This window comes from Anomaloglossus baeobatrachus, chromosome 2 (assembly GCF_048569485.1).
Source record: "Anomaloglossus baeobatrachus isolate aAnoBae1 chromosome 2, aAnoBae1.hap1, whole genome shotgun sequence".
In the NCBI taxonomy this organism is placed as follows: Eukaryota; Metazoa; Chordata; class Amphibia; order Anura; family Aromobatidae; genus Anomaloglossus; species Anomaloglossus baeobatrachus.
This window is the reverse complement of record NC_134354.1, coordinates 591,808,912-591,821,922: the sequence shown is the minus strand read 5'-3', so window position 1 is coordinate 591,821,922 and position 13,011 is coordinate 591,808,912. Positions and strand designations below refer to the sequence as shown.

The 13,011-nt window shown below is 42.2% G+C and overlaps 1 protein-coding gene across 1 annotated transcript in view; it reads left to right on the top strand.

Moving 5' to 3' along the window:
* Window positions 1-12,047, top strand: part of UCHL3 (ubiquitin C-terminal hydrolase L3) — a 71,136-nt gene extending 59,089 nt beyond the window's left edge. The window contains exons 6-8 of the mRNA XM_075333851.1: window positions 3,509-3,584; window positions 7,683-7,741; window positions 11,820-12,047. Of these exons, the coding sequence (XP_075189966.1) occupies window positions 3,509-3,584; window positions 7,683-7,741; window positions 11,820-11,903 (219 nt within the window). The 3' untranslated portion in view covers window positions 11,904-12,047. The remainder of the gene's footprint in view (window positions 1-3,508; window positions 3,585-7,682; window positions 7,742-11,819) is intronic.
* The last annotated feature ends 964 nt before the right edge of the window (window positions 12,048-13,011 follow it).

Below are 13,011 nucleotides of genomic sequence, written 5' to 3'. Positions count from 1 at the left end.
GCCATCCATTTACTCCCACAGTAAGTGCTCTAGCCTGTGTATAAGACTGTAAGATATTCCAGTGCAGTGTCCTGCCTAGAAACAAACCTATTATGTATAGAAACATTGCGTATTCATTTAAAGATGTAGAAACCTTTACATATAAGAGCCACACATAGGTAACCCGATCGCAAACTTCAAAACATCAATATCGACTCGGTTCTGTATGAATGTGTATTTGTCTGGTTTATTTTTATAGGAGGGTCTTTCATTCGGCTGTCCTAATAATAGTGAAGTATTTAGTGATTAGTCTCAACAAGACAATTCTGACCATATGATGCACAACATACGTGTCAGCATCTATAAACCCGTATCAGTTTGTGCCACGTTGTAATAATGTGGTTTTGCTTTGTACTTTTTAATCATGCAGAAAATATAAGAAAACCCTTTTTAACTAATCTCCTATCCAATGGATAGGGTATAACGTCCCGAAGTCTGCGGGGTCTGACTGCTGGAATCCCAAGAACCAAGGCTCTAAAGAGCCCCTTGTGAGTGGAGCATTGGTATATCATGTGCATTACTACTCCATTCATTCTTATGGGAAAGCTGAAGAGCAGGCGAGCGCTGCGCTTGATCAACTGTCTCCAGCAGTCCTATTAAGAATGAATGTGCACATGATCAATCAACAGTTCATTCACAAGGGGCTCTTCATCACCAGTTCTGGAGGATAATTGGTTCCTAGTAACTTCAAGTTTGATTCCTCCAATATTTTGGCAATTAATGAGCGTTTTCTTTTCTCAACACATAATTTGCTACCAAGGTGACTATTTGCAACAACATTTTTGGTGGTTATGTGATTAGCCGCAATATATTAGTAATTACAAGATTGCTGCATCACTTTGTAAGACTTGTAACAATTTTTGATTTTTTCAGAGTTGGGTAAATCCAATTTTGACCCATTCTGCCTATTGATTCTGCACACCTTCATAAAGGGTGTTGTATCTTTAGGCCACACACCCCTCATTACACAAATGCACATCGCCTGGTATGATAAGCATTTACTGTATGTTTATACACCTTGGAGTTGAAAATATATGCTTAATAATCCTGCATAGAGTGTAGGTGACAACTGAATGGAATTAGTAGCTCCATCACCCTATCTATTGAAGTGATGGGGATATGTGAAACAGTCACGCGAGCTGCCTGAGGTTCCGACTGACTGAAGAACGCTATTAATTCTCATTAATAAAGAAGTGTAGATTTTATTAAAAGGGTTTTCCAGGCTTAGATTATTAAAGCATTGTAAATCCTATCTGGATTGAAGAAACGTCATACTTGAGCCTTCACATGGCTATACTCTAGGCTATACTTTCTGCAACAGTCCATTCAAAACAGATATCTTTTCTGAGCTTTGAATGGCGTTGCAAGAATCTTGGATAGTTTTATACTCGGTCATGGGGAGCGCAGCCTGTGATCCTCAGCAAGCTTAGAGTGACTGGGAATGTGTGCGGGGAGGAAGGTCAAAGAGCGCACAGAAGACATTGTAGGAGCCAGAAGTAATCTTATCAACTAGTGACTTTTGCCAGAGTAGATGATCAACAGTGCTAGACTACAACAGAATCATGTATATATTATATGCCTGGTTATGTAAAACTACAGTACACTTGTCCTGGTTCAGCACATGTAACATTACTTGCTGCAGGAGAGTAGTGCATAGTAGGAATGTTAGGCAAGCAGAATCTGTAAGTGCAGTATTTTATCCATCATGAGTCTCGGGATGGTGCCTTTGTAGGTGGGGTGGATGGGAGCAGAAGGTGGGAGCATCTGAGCAGTGGCACACACAGTGCTTTGCCTCTTGGGGAATGTAGTCTAGAGGGACAGAGGGAGAGCTGGCAGAATGTAAACAAAATCAAACCAAAATTCAGTGTATATGGGGCTGTGAGGGCCATAAACAATAAAGGGTTGGGGGCAATAACACAGGATGTATGGTGCTAAGTGCACCATCATAGTGTATACAGTGCTGTTGTTTCATTGCTATTTATGAACTTCTGATGTTCTCCAGTTCCTATTTGTCCTTCTATTTGAGAAGCACCAGACCCTTTGCATTCCCCTGTATAGAGGCAGATTCCTCCAACCAATTATTCCCACGACCCCCGTTATTCCTTTACATGTCTTCATCAGGTTTACTAGAATTTATATTTGAGAAGGAAAAACCTCCTAAATTGAAGGCATTTTTTCAATAAATCAAGGTTCACCCATGACTTTGTGGAAGATTTTAATTTTGGCCCACTGGTTTTTTTTTTTTTTGAGTTTGCCATCCCTGGTTAAAGAAAGACCATTGTGAATGGATTTTACACAGTTCACCTAACTGTATCTTTGGACAAGGCAACATCAATATCCTATGTTAACCGCTCCTTCCGATTGTAAGCTATAAACGATGCGCGCTGCAGTGCCCATACACTAGTTTAGGCTAATCGTATTTCCTGCAGTCACATGGATGTAACCATATTATTGTCCATTTTACACAGAATTACAAATGCTATACAAGCCAAACACAGAACATAATCACACAGAAACCAAAGTAGTTACTGCTGCATCAATGCCCAGTTAAAGGTGCTACACAGTGTCCCTATATAGCACAGCACATTTACCTGCATCGTCCCACGTCGTTCACCGGCAGCTGCTTGAATGCAGCCAGATCGGTCTTTGCTAGTCTCTATGGTCAGAGTGGGCTTCAGAGGATCCCACCTTTTAATTATGATCACCTATTTGTGTGGATGTATGACATTCTGAGACTGTGCCGGGAATCTGGGACCATCTCACTTAATTTAGGATTGTCACAGGGCTGATATTGCCAGATTTGGGCACCCTCAATCTATTAATTACACACTTCTGAGGGTAGTGATATCCTTTGTATTAACCTGCTATCAATATATGAGCTATAAGCAAGGAACTTATACCCACTGATTAGCAACAGAATTAAAAAGTCATCGTTGCTCTCTCTCAAACAATGCCAATGGGTTTTCTGATATTGTTTGACTACTGATGTGAAAGGGGCTGAGTTGTAATTGACAGGTGTGGCGTGGTTTGTGGAAGAGAACAGCCAAATCCTGAAAACCCTTTAAAGGCAGTTTCCTAAAATTGATAGTTGACCTGTCCATAAGTCATGTCAGCTCTGGGTGAAGAAATGTCTGGGCAATTGGGGACGTTGTCTATTGTAATGAATGGAAGTTATTCAAACGTCAGAATGATAGAACCCTATTAATTTCAGTGGGGACTGAAAATTCATACTTGGCCTCTTGGTCAATCAACGATTGGACCAGGGTACTGTGATCCTGTTGGGTTTACCTCATGATGAGCAATCAGTTTGAAGAGGAACATGTTTTAAATGTCAAGTTTGGGTAAACTTCTTTTGAGCCACAGCTTCCCACTGAACCCGGACTTCAATCACAGGACAACCAAGTGTTCATATATACGAGTACTTGGGATCTGTATGTTGTATGGTAATTGTCTGTTCTTCTCTTTTAAGGCACCCAATATAGATGATAAAGTAGATTTACACTTTGTTGCCTTCGTCCATCTACAAGGTCATCTCTATGAACTTGGTAATTATACATTTATTCATGTATGTGTTAATGTATGTTGTGTTAATTACTATACACACCTGTATCACCAGGGCTTTGCTTCCCAATTTAAGGTCACCATAAAATATGGACAGGAATCCTGATTCCTGAGCTGTATCAATTACTCGCTATGACTTGAGGTTTTCACCCATTCATTTTAATGGGTGAAAAGGGCTGCAAAAACTTTGAAAGAATTAAAGGAAATCTGTCATCATGTTTTTGCTACCTCATCTAAGAGCAGCATGATGTAAGCAAAGAGATTCTGACTTTAACGATGTATCACTTATATTACTGGGTGCAACCGTTCTGACACAGTGAAAGATATTATTTTTAATATGTAGCAGAGCTCTGGGAGCTGTCCCCCCGCCCACACCAGGCTTTCAGTGTACATTTCTATAAACAAGCTGCTAATCACAGAATGGGACGGAGTCGGACTGCAACTTGCACACTGCTGAGACCCACTAATGATAAAGCTAAGAGGCTTAAACTGCATTGCAGGTAAACAAAAGCAGACTGAGATAAGAGATGACTGACTGTAAACTGCATGTTAACGTTTACAGCATAGTGGGTTCAAATTACACAGCAAAAACTTCCTGACAGAGTCCCTTCTAATATGCTGCATCTTGGCAGAAAGCAGCAAGAGTCTGAATACACATAGGGAAAAAGGGCACAAGATTTCCGAAATCTCATTGTTTATGTGAGTATTATAAAATGCTGCGTATGTTACACAGCAAATACATTGAGTAGAATGCGATGCAAAAACATCAGTTGTGATTATACCCTTCAGAGTTTTGGTTTATGCTGCATTTAGATGGAATGGCCTGAACATGCCGACAGATTGTCTATAACGATGATATTGGAAGAAGTCCACTCTAGAGTGAATGCCATCTGTATCCACAATAAAGATGCATTTTAGGGTGGTGGAGGGTTACTGGTACAATTTCTTAAAGTGTATCTGTCACCAGATTTCACAATACAAATGCATAAATTATTAAATAGATCTTGGATTGGATAAGGACGATGGACTTGCTTTGAAAATTCATGTCAGAAGGACTTTATAATCCTAATCTATATATATAATTGCCTTATTCTGTCTGTCTGTCTGTCTTGCTCCAAAATTGTGTCCTTACGGTGACACAAAGCTGATTGGCCGCTGGGCTCGCCATGGCCCCGCCCCCCCGCACGGATTGGCCGCTCGCCCAGGCTCCGCCCCCACACGGATTGGCCGGCCGCTCGCCTAGGCTCCGCCCCCCACACGGATTGGCCTCTCGCCCCGGCACCCTGCAGGCATTGGCAACTCGCCCACGCCCCGCCCCCCTCACGCAATGCACGCTCGCTCTGGCCCCGCACGCATTCCCCGAACCGACCGACACGGAGCCACGACTCCCAGGTGAGTACTGTACCCCCGGGAGCCCACATCAGCGTACGCCGCCAACCCAGCCGACACATACCCTCACATTGCTGGGGTTGCCGCCGTATGCTGGTGTGGGCTCCCGTGCGAGCGGGGGACGGGATACGCTGGTAACCATGGTAGCATAGTTACCAGCGCATCAAGGTCCTGCAGCGGCGGAACATACACACACGCACGCACGCACACACACACACATCAGATCACACTCACTCTCACACACAACTCACACACACATCACATTGCATCCACACACTCACAACATCCTGGGATATCGCTTGCTTCTCGGCGGCGATACTGTGCAGTGAACTTCCAGGACCTGCCGGAGGATCACATGGCCAGAAGCATGTGGTATCTCCGGATGTTGTGAGTGTGAGCGCGTATGTGCAATATCGTCAATGTGTGTGTGTGTATGCGATCGGGTGTGTGTGTGTGTGTGCGCGATCGGATCTGTGTCGGCAGAGGAGCACGGCGTTCTGGAGGAGGCTGGGAGGAGAGAGGCTACTCCTGGGGAAGGCTGGGAGGAGGGAGGCTGAGAGAAGAGAGGCTGATGCTGGAGGAGGCTGAGGCTAGGGTAGGCTGGGAGGAGAGAGGCTGATGCTGCGGGCAGAGAGGCTGATGCTGCGGGCAGAGAGGCTGATGCTGCGGGCAGAGAGGCTGATGCTGCGGGCAGAGAGGCTGATGCTGCGGGCAGAGAGGCTGATGCTGCGGGCAGAGAGGCTGATGCTGCGGGCAGAGAGGCTGATGCTGGTGCAGAATGGGGGATGGAGCACGATGGGGAGTGCGCAGCATGGGGGATGGAGCACGTTTGGGAGTGCGCAGCATGGGGGATGGAGCACGTTTGGGAGTGCGCAGCATGGCGGATGGAGCACGTTTGGGAGTGCGCAGCATGGCGGATGGAGCACGTTTGGGAGTGCGCAGCATGGGGGATGGAGTACGTTTGGGAGTGCGCAGCATGGCGGGTGGAGCACGTTTGGGAGTGCGCAGCATGGCGGATGGTGCACGATGGGGAGTGCGCAGCATGGCGGATGGAGCACGTTGGGGAGTGCGCAGCATGGCGGATGGAGCACGTTGGGGAGTGCGCAGCATGGCGGATGGAGCACGTTTGGCAGTGCGCAGCATGGCGGATGGAGCACGTTTGGGAGTGCGCAGCATGGGGGATGGAGCACGATGGGGGGTGCACACCTCTCCCCAATACACACACACACACTGCACAACACACACACACACACTGGGAACCACAAACACCGCCCTACACAGACACCGACACACACAGACAACGCTGCACACACACAACACCCAACACACACCGCGGCATATATAAATATACGCACATACCGCACAACACACACATTGCACAAAACATACCTCCCCCAAAACACATCACACAGACACAAACCGCGCAACACACACACAACGCTACAGACACACAGTGCTCCACAAACAACGCAACACACATACAACACCGCTCTCACCCCCCGCCACACCCAGACAACACCCAGAACATGTACAGCGCCCTACACAAACACTTGGTAACTACAGACAACAGCATCTATATATATACTATATATATATATATATAACAAAAATCATACATGAACTACACAATACGTAAATTCTAGAATACCTGATGCGTAGAATCGGGCCACCTTCTAGTAATATAATAATCATCTTATGAGTCCAGCTATAAAATATTACTGTATTTGATCTCTGGCCACTCAGCCTGACTTTATATCTGCAGCTGGTACTGAGCAGTGTAAGATCTCAGCAGCAGGAGGCACAATGATTAGCTGTCAATCAGGACAGGCAAATTTAAAATTTCAAAAAAGATTAGACACGTATTCTAAGTTACTAACTGGGACCTCGGTGTAAGTACACCAGCGTCATCAGGTTTAATAAATCCCTTTAATAATGTTTGGCGTTTGCATGGTCCAGTCTAGTGACAGATCTGCTTCGAATTTCCACCTTCCAATTATATTCCATAATATTCCTGTCAGTGAAGTTGTGATTTCTGTAACCCCTGCCGATCACACAGATAGAGGGACCTGGTCCTTTGACTTGTTTCCTTAACAGCGATGCCTTCATCTGTGCACCATATAGTGACCTGCATCACCACTTTGACGAGAGTGAGGCTGTGTTGTACAGTGGCAAGAAAAAGTGAACTTCTGAGATAGATAGATAGATAAATATAGACATTTATATATATATAAGTATATAATAGGTTTTTTTTAATATATATATAAATATATATATATATATATATATATATATATATATGTAATAAGCTATACATATATTTTTATATATATATATATATATATATATATATATATATATATATATATATATATATATAAAATAATCTATATATATTTATATAAAAATATATATATAGATTATTATATATAGATATAATATATGCATTTTTATTTATAATCGTTATTGATTATGACTAGGATGTGTTCTGAAGTCGCATTTCTAGACAACACAGTAAACAAATGTCACATGGACAGCTGTACAGCTCATGTCTTTCACTGAACACATTTGTATGACCATTCACAGAGGATTGGTTGCCTGGATCAATGGGGGTCAGATTGTTGGGAGCTAACAAAAAAAGTTAGATGAAAATTGGCTTCAGGGTAGTTTAATAATGTTTTGACCTTTTTTGACAGATGGAAGGAAGCCTTTTCCAGTAAACCACGGGAATACTAGTGAGGACACATTGTTAGAAGTAAGTTTGTGATGTGATGAAATATGGGTACTGCAAAGGCGACGACTCAAAACTGGGGAAAAAATAAAATATACTGTATATATGTGCACTTCCTGTAGATTTTCTTGGGGATCTAAAGTTTCACAAATATTTCAAATCTGTATAGTAACCAAAGTGACACATACTACCTGAGCTAGGGGGGGCTAGCATGGAACCTCCCTTTTTAAAGATGACCCATCACCAAATTATTCCTGTAGAACTGACACACCTAGCCACAGTACACATCGGGTTAATTACCCGATGTGTACTCTGCTACGTGTGCAGGCAGCAGGAGCCGGCTTCTGCGGACGCTGGTAACCACGGTAAACATCGAGTAACCAAGAAGCCCTTCCCTTGGTTACCCGATATTTATTTTCATTACCAGCGTCCGCCGCTCTCACACTGCCAGTGCCGGCTCCCTGTTTCCTGCACTCCTAGCCACAGTACACATCAGGTTAATTATCCGATGTGTACTCCAGCTACATGTGCAGGGAGCAGGAGCCGGCACTGACAGCTGAGAGCGGCGGACGCTGGTAACGAAGGTAAATATCGGGTAACCAAGGAAAGGGCTTCTTGGTTACCTGATGTTTACCGTGGTTACCAGCGTCCGCAGAAGCCGGCTCACTGCACATTTAGTTGTTGCTCTGTCGCTGTCACACACAGCGATGTGTGCTTCACAGCGGGAGAGCAACAACTAAAAAATGGTCCAGGACATTCAGCAACAACCAATTACCTCACAGCAGGGGCAAGGTTGTTGCTGGATGTCACACACCGCAACATCGCTAGCAAGTTGTGCCTCAGCAGCGATGTTGCTAGCGATGTTGCTTAGTGTGACGGTACCTTTAGTATAGAGCCTAAAAGTTTTGCAGAAGGTTTAGGATTCTTGATTCTAGCTTTGAAGAAAGCTGTGGCTCGGGACTAACTGAAAGTCTTTCAGAATCCTGTTCTTCATGTTCTGAATCAGGTGTTGGTAGTGACATCAAAATCATCCACCAAAGGTCATGCAAGCGGGCCAATGTATGGTGTAAGATAAAGCCTATGGAGTCAGTGTTTGTGAAAAAACTTTACGTGATGGTTTTTTTTTTAATGTTTTTACGGAGTTCAGCAATCAACAGGATATAAAAATCTCTTTTTTTAATAATTTTACTCTTGCAGACCTGTGTTTATAAACAGTTGCTGCTATAAAAATCAGATTGGACACAGATGACGAGTGAGAAAAAAATTGCTTATGTTTTCTGGATGAAACTGTGAACAATTGTTTTTTTTATATGCACATGTGAACTTGGCCTTTTGGTACCTGAAGAGCAAAATATAACATTTTTGCCTTTATTATTGTGGATATATTTGCAATCAAAATACTTGTCATTTAAACCTTTTTTTTTTTTTTAAATTCCAATTGGGTGTTACCAGAGAAATGTTACTGGGGGTATATACTTCTTCCTCTTTCTGAGACTGACCAGTCATAAGTAGGCAGCAACACGGTAAAGGAAAGAACATGTCCCAACGAGAAGAGAAAGGAGAACACACCCACAATGAAATCTCTCTGGCAACGCCCACTTCGTAGTAACTGTTTAGGTGCCATATCATTTTATAGCCAATATCTCTACGACAGACAGGCAAAAAAAAGCTTTATGCTTCTCTGCAGCACCGATTGCATCATGTGTCCAGTTAAACAGGAAAAATTTGGCAAAGGACCCTGATTGAGCTGAAATTCCAATCAGCATGTTCTTGCTGGCGACCCCTTTTTTTTCCACACTCCCACCACACAGCTGATTTTACCCTGGTTAAATCGGCACTATTTTTTTAAAACTAAGCAGCATTAACAATTACATTTGCTATAATTTTGGTACTTCATGTTGATCTGTTATCTTGGTGTTGGAGGTAGCTCATCTTGGTGTTTAGGAAGGAAACAACTTCTGCTCCTTCGTTTTCTTGTCTCCTATTCTGTCATCAGCTACTGGGTTACTTAGCAGCTGTCTTTTTCCTCCCTGGAGATATGTTGTTTTTTCTTTAAGCTACCGGTGCTGTCAGCGTGCAGAGACCGACCCACATGGGATATATATAGAAAAACTAACAATAAGTAATACTTCACTTTCTAAGTAGATAGGATCTGTGCATTTTTTGGCTGGAATGTTTTCCAGGAGATTAAATTCTTTTATATGATACCACCTTTCGCCTCTGATGCTTCTGTTATTCCCTATAGAGAACCATATATAATTTCTGTTAGTTCCCATTGGAATCAATGCATGCAGCTGAAGGTTATTGCAGTCATTTCCAAATTGCTGTACAGCCATTTCATGCTTTATATTTATATTATATATCGGCCACATATTAGTTGACAGGCGGTCGTCTCATAGCCTGTGTAGACAAGCCAACAAAATTTCAATGCACACCGAGCGATTGTTAATACGATTGTTATGTGCTGCTGAGAATTATTATTTTTAAGCAATCTTAAAAATCATTTCACCCATAGAATAAGCATTTTGCTAATGTCTGGTGATTGTTGGCCTATTTAGACAGGCTGATAATTGGGAAACGAGCTTTCTGAGAAACCCTCGTTCCTCATTATCAACCGGTGTATACATGGCTTAACTATTGTACTGGCTTAACAATAATATAAGCAATGTACACAACTTTGCTTAATAAAATAATGACCGAGTAATTGACAGCTCTCGTGAGTAGAGCAGTGAGCAGACCAGTGAAGTTTGGGTTGGCTGGGTTCTGCCGTACTTTAGTTAAAAGTTCAGGAAGGGACTCGAGCTTGACCCTGAACTCCATATAAATCAATGGAAACCCAAACATTGGTAAAATGGTTGTAGTAAGGGCTCGGGGGCTGCAAAAGAAAGCAAAATGGGGGCAATTGCCCCGCAAAGAAATGTGGATAGGGAATAAATTAAAAAAAATTACTTTGGGTCCCACCAATTTTTGATAACCAGAGCAGGTAAAGCAGACAACTGCTAGCTGCAGCCTATACACACAGACACACACACACACAGACACACACACACACACACACACACAAAAAATAGTTTCTGTGAATAAACACTCCCCCACCAATTAATTGAATCTCAAAAAAATCTTAAATTCCAAAGTAATCCAATTGGGAAATAAAGAATCACCCAATGTATTAATATAAAATGAAATCCTAATTACTATCGGCCTTCCCAGCCTGAGGCTGGTGTTATAAAAAAAAAAAAAAAAAAGGGGGATCACATGGCTTTTTTTATTTAAATAATTAAGAAACAAAAAACTGTGTGCAATTACCTCTATTTTTGATAAACAACCAAGGTAAAGCGATTGTTGAGGGCTGCAGCCCACAGTTATAGGCTTTACCTTCACTGGTTATTTATTTATTTATTTTTTTCTTCACAGCAGCATGCAGGCATCTTCTGCATGCAATAAAGCTTGGTGATTGGCTGCAGCCTTTCAACAACCTTTTTATTAGCATACAAACGGTACCAGATCTTTCATGAATTAATTTTTTTATTTATTTATTTTTTTTAATTAAACGGTGTCTAGTACAAACCCTGAACTTTACTGTTCAGGTTCACTCATCCCTACTCATGAGTTGTCCATTAACAGGACGCAGGCTGCTGTACATGGTGCCTATATTTAGCTACTGGGACAAGAGTTGTTGTTATCAAAATGCTGTCACTTGTTATGTAACCACAAATTTGTAAAACTCATTTACAAGTCCCATTAGTAATTATAGGCAAACAGAACTGTGGTGTACATGAATTCCTACAAACCATTCTTGTGTTTACTTAGTCTATATCCCATCAGTTTCCACAATGGGAGCAGATCAAGGCTTGCCAGCAATATACCATGCATTCACAATTAATAAATAATGATAGAGAGGAAAGTCAGTCGTCTGGACGAAGGCAATATGCCCACGAGCTAATACGGTAGGACTGTGATGTTTCATCCTTGTGTATAAGAAACATTCCTGGTAATCTTGTAGCTGCATGTTTATATGAAGTGTCTAATCATGCAGTGAGTACGCTAATCTTTGATATTAAATGTTCCTGGATCTTTTTTTCCACTTTCTCCCTTCAACCAGGATGCCATTGAAGTTTGCAGAAAGTTTATGCAGCGTGATCCAGATGAATTGAGGTTTACTGTGGTGGCTTTTTCTAAAGCGTGACAGAATCCAGACCTCGATGGAACGCTGAAAGGTCCAAGAGAACTTGGGAGAAAGCCACGTTGATGAAAATGAAATTTTATATGTTTGTGAGAAAACCTCAGAGTACTGTACATTAATAATAAAAATACAGTTTACCAATCCTGACATACTGTGGTGACTACCTCCTGCAGCTTGTGTTCACTTCTGTCTCCTTTTAAAGCATTTCATTGTGATGTTAGCACTAAAGGAAAGGACAGACTGCACCTTAAAACAAACCTCACTGCCACCCATAGAGTTCTATACACTTATGTCCATGGTCAACATATAATTATATACTGAAAAAATAACTATACGTATTGGTTCACCAACATTGTACACCTACAGAAGCTTTTAGGACATCCTATTCTAAATGCATAGGCATTAATATGGAATTGGTCCCTCCTGTTCAAGCTGTAACAGCTTCCACTCTTACGAGAATTGTTGTCCATTATTTCAGGAAAGCATTTGTGAGATCAGATGTTGGGCGAGAGGGCCTGGCTTGCCATCTCCTTTCAAGTTCATCCAAAAAGTGTTTGATGGGGTTGAGGGCAGGCCTATGTGTGGCCAGTCAGGTTTTTCCACAAACTGTATTCACAAAATTTGAAGCAAACAAATATTCAAAATGTTTTTGTATGTTGATGCATTAAAATTTTCCCATTGCCGATGACCTCAAATGAGAAAGAAGGATCCTTCTATCAGGGCAGGAGCCATATATTTTGGTGCCATAGAACTACCAACAGCACCCCCAAGCAAAAGAATGGGTCAGAGACTAAGATAGCAGGACCCCTAATGCACCCCCATACAATTGGTCAGGACCTTACCAGAACACCACCATCTGTACATAAATGCGGAACCAGCAACAGTAAATAAATACACCAGGATCATCATCAGTACATAAATACATCACCAGAACTACCAAAAGTTTGAATACAAGAACCCATATACATTTGCATCCCATGAACCTACCGTTGTTAACAGCCATCATCAGACTGCGGACCATACAGAAACCACAGTACTGATGAAATGCAGGAAGTATCCCAAACATTTACATCAAGGTACCTTATAGATGACATCTTCTCAGATTGGGGTC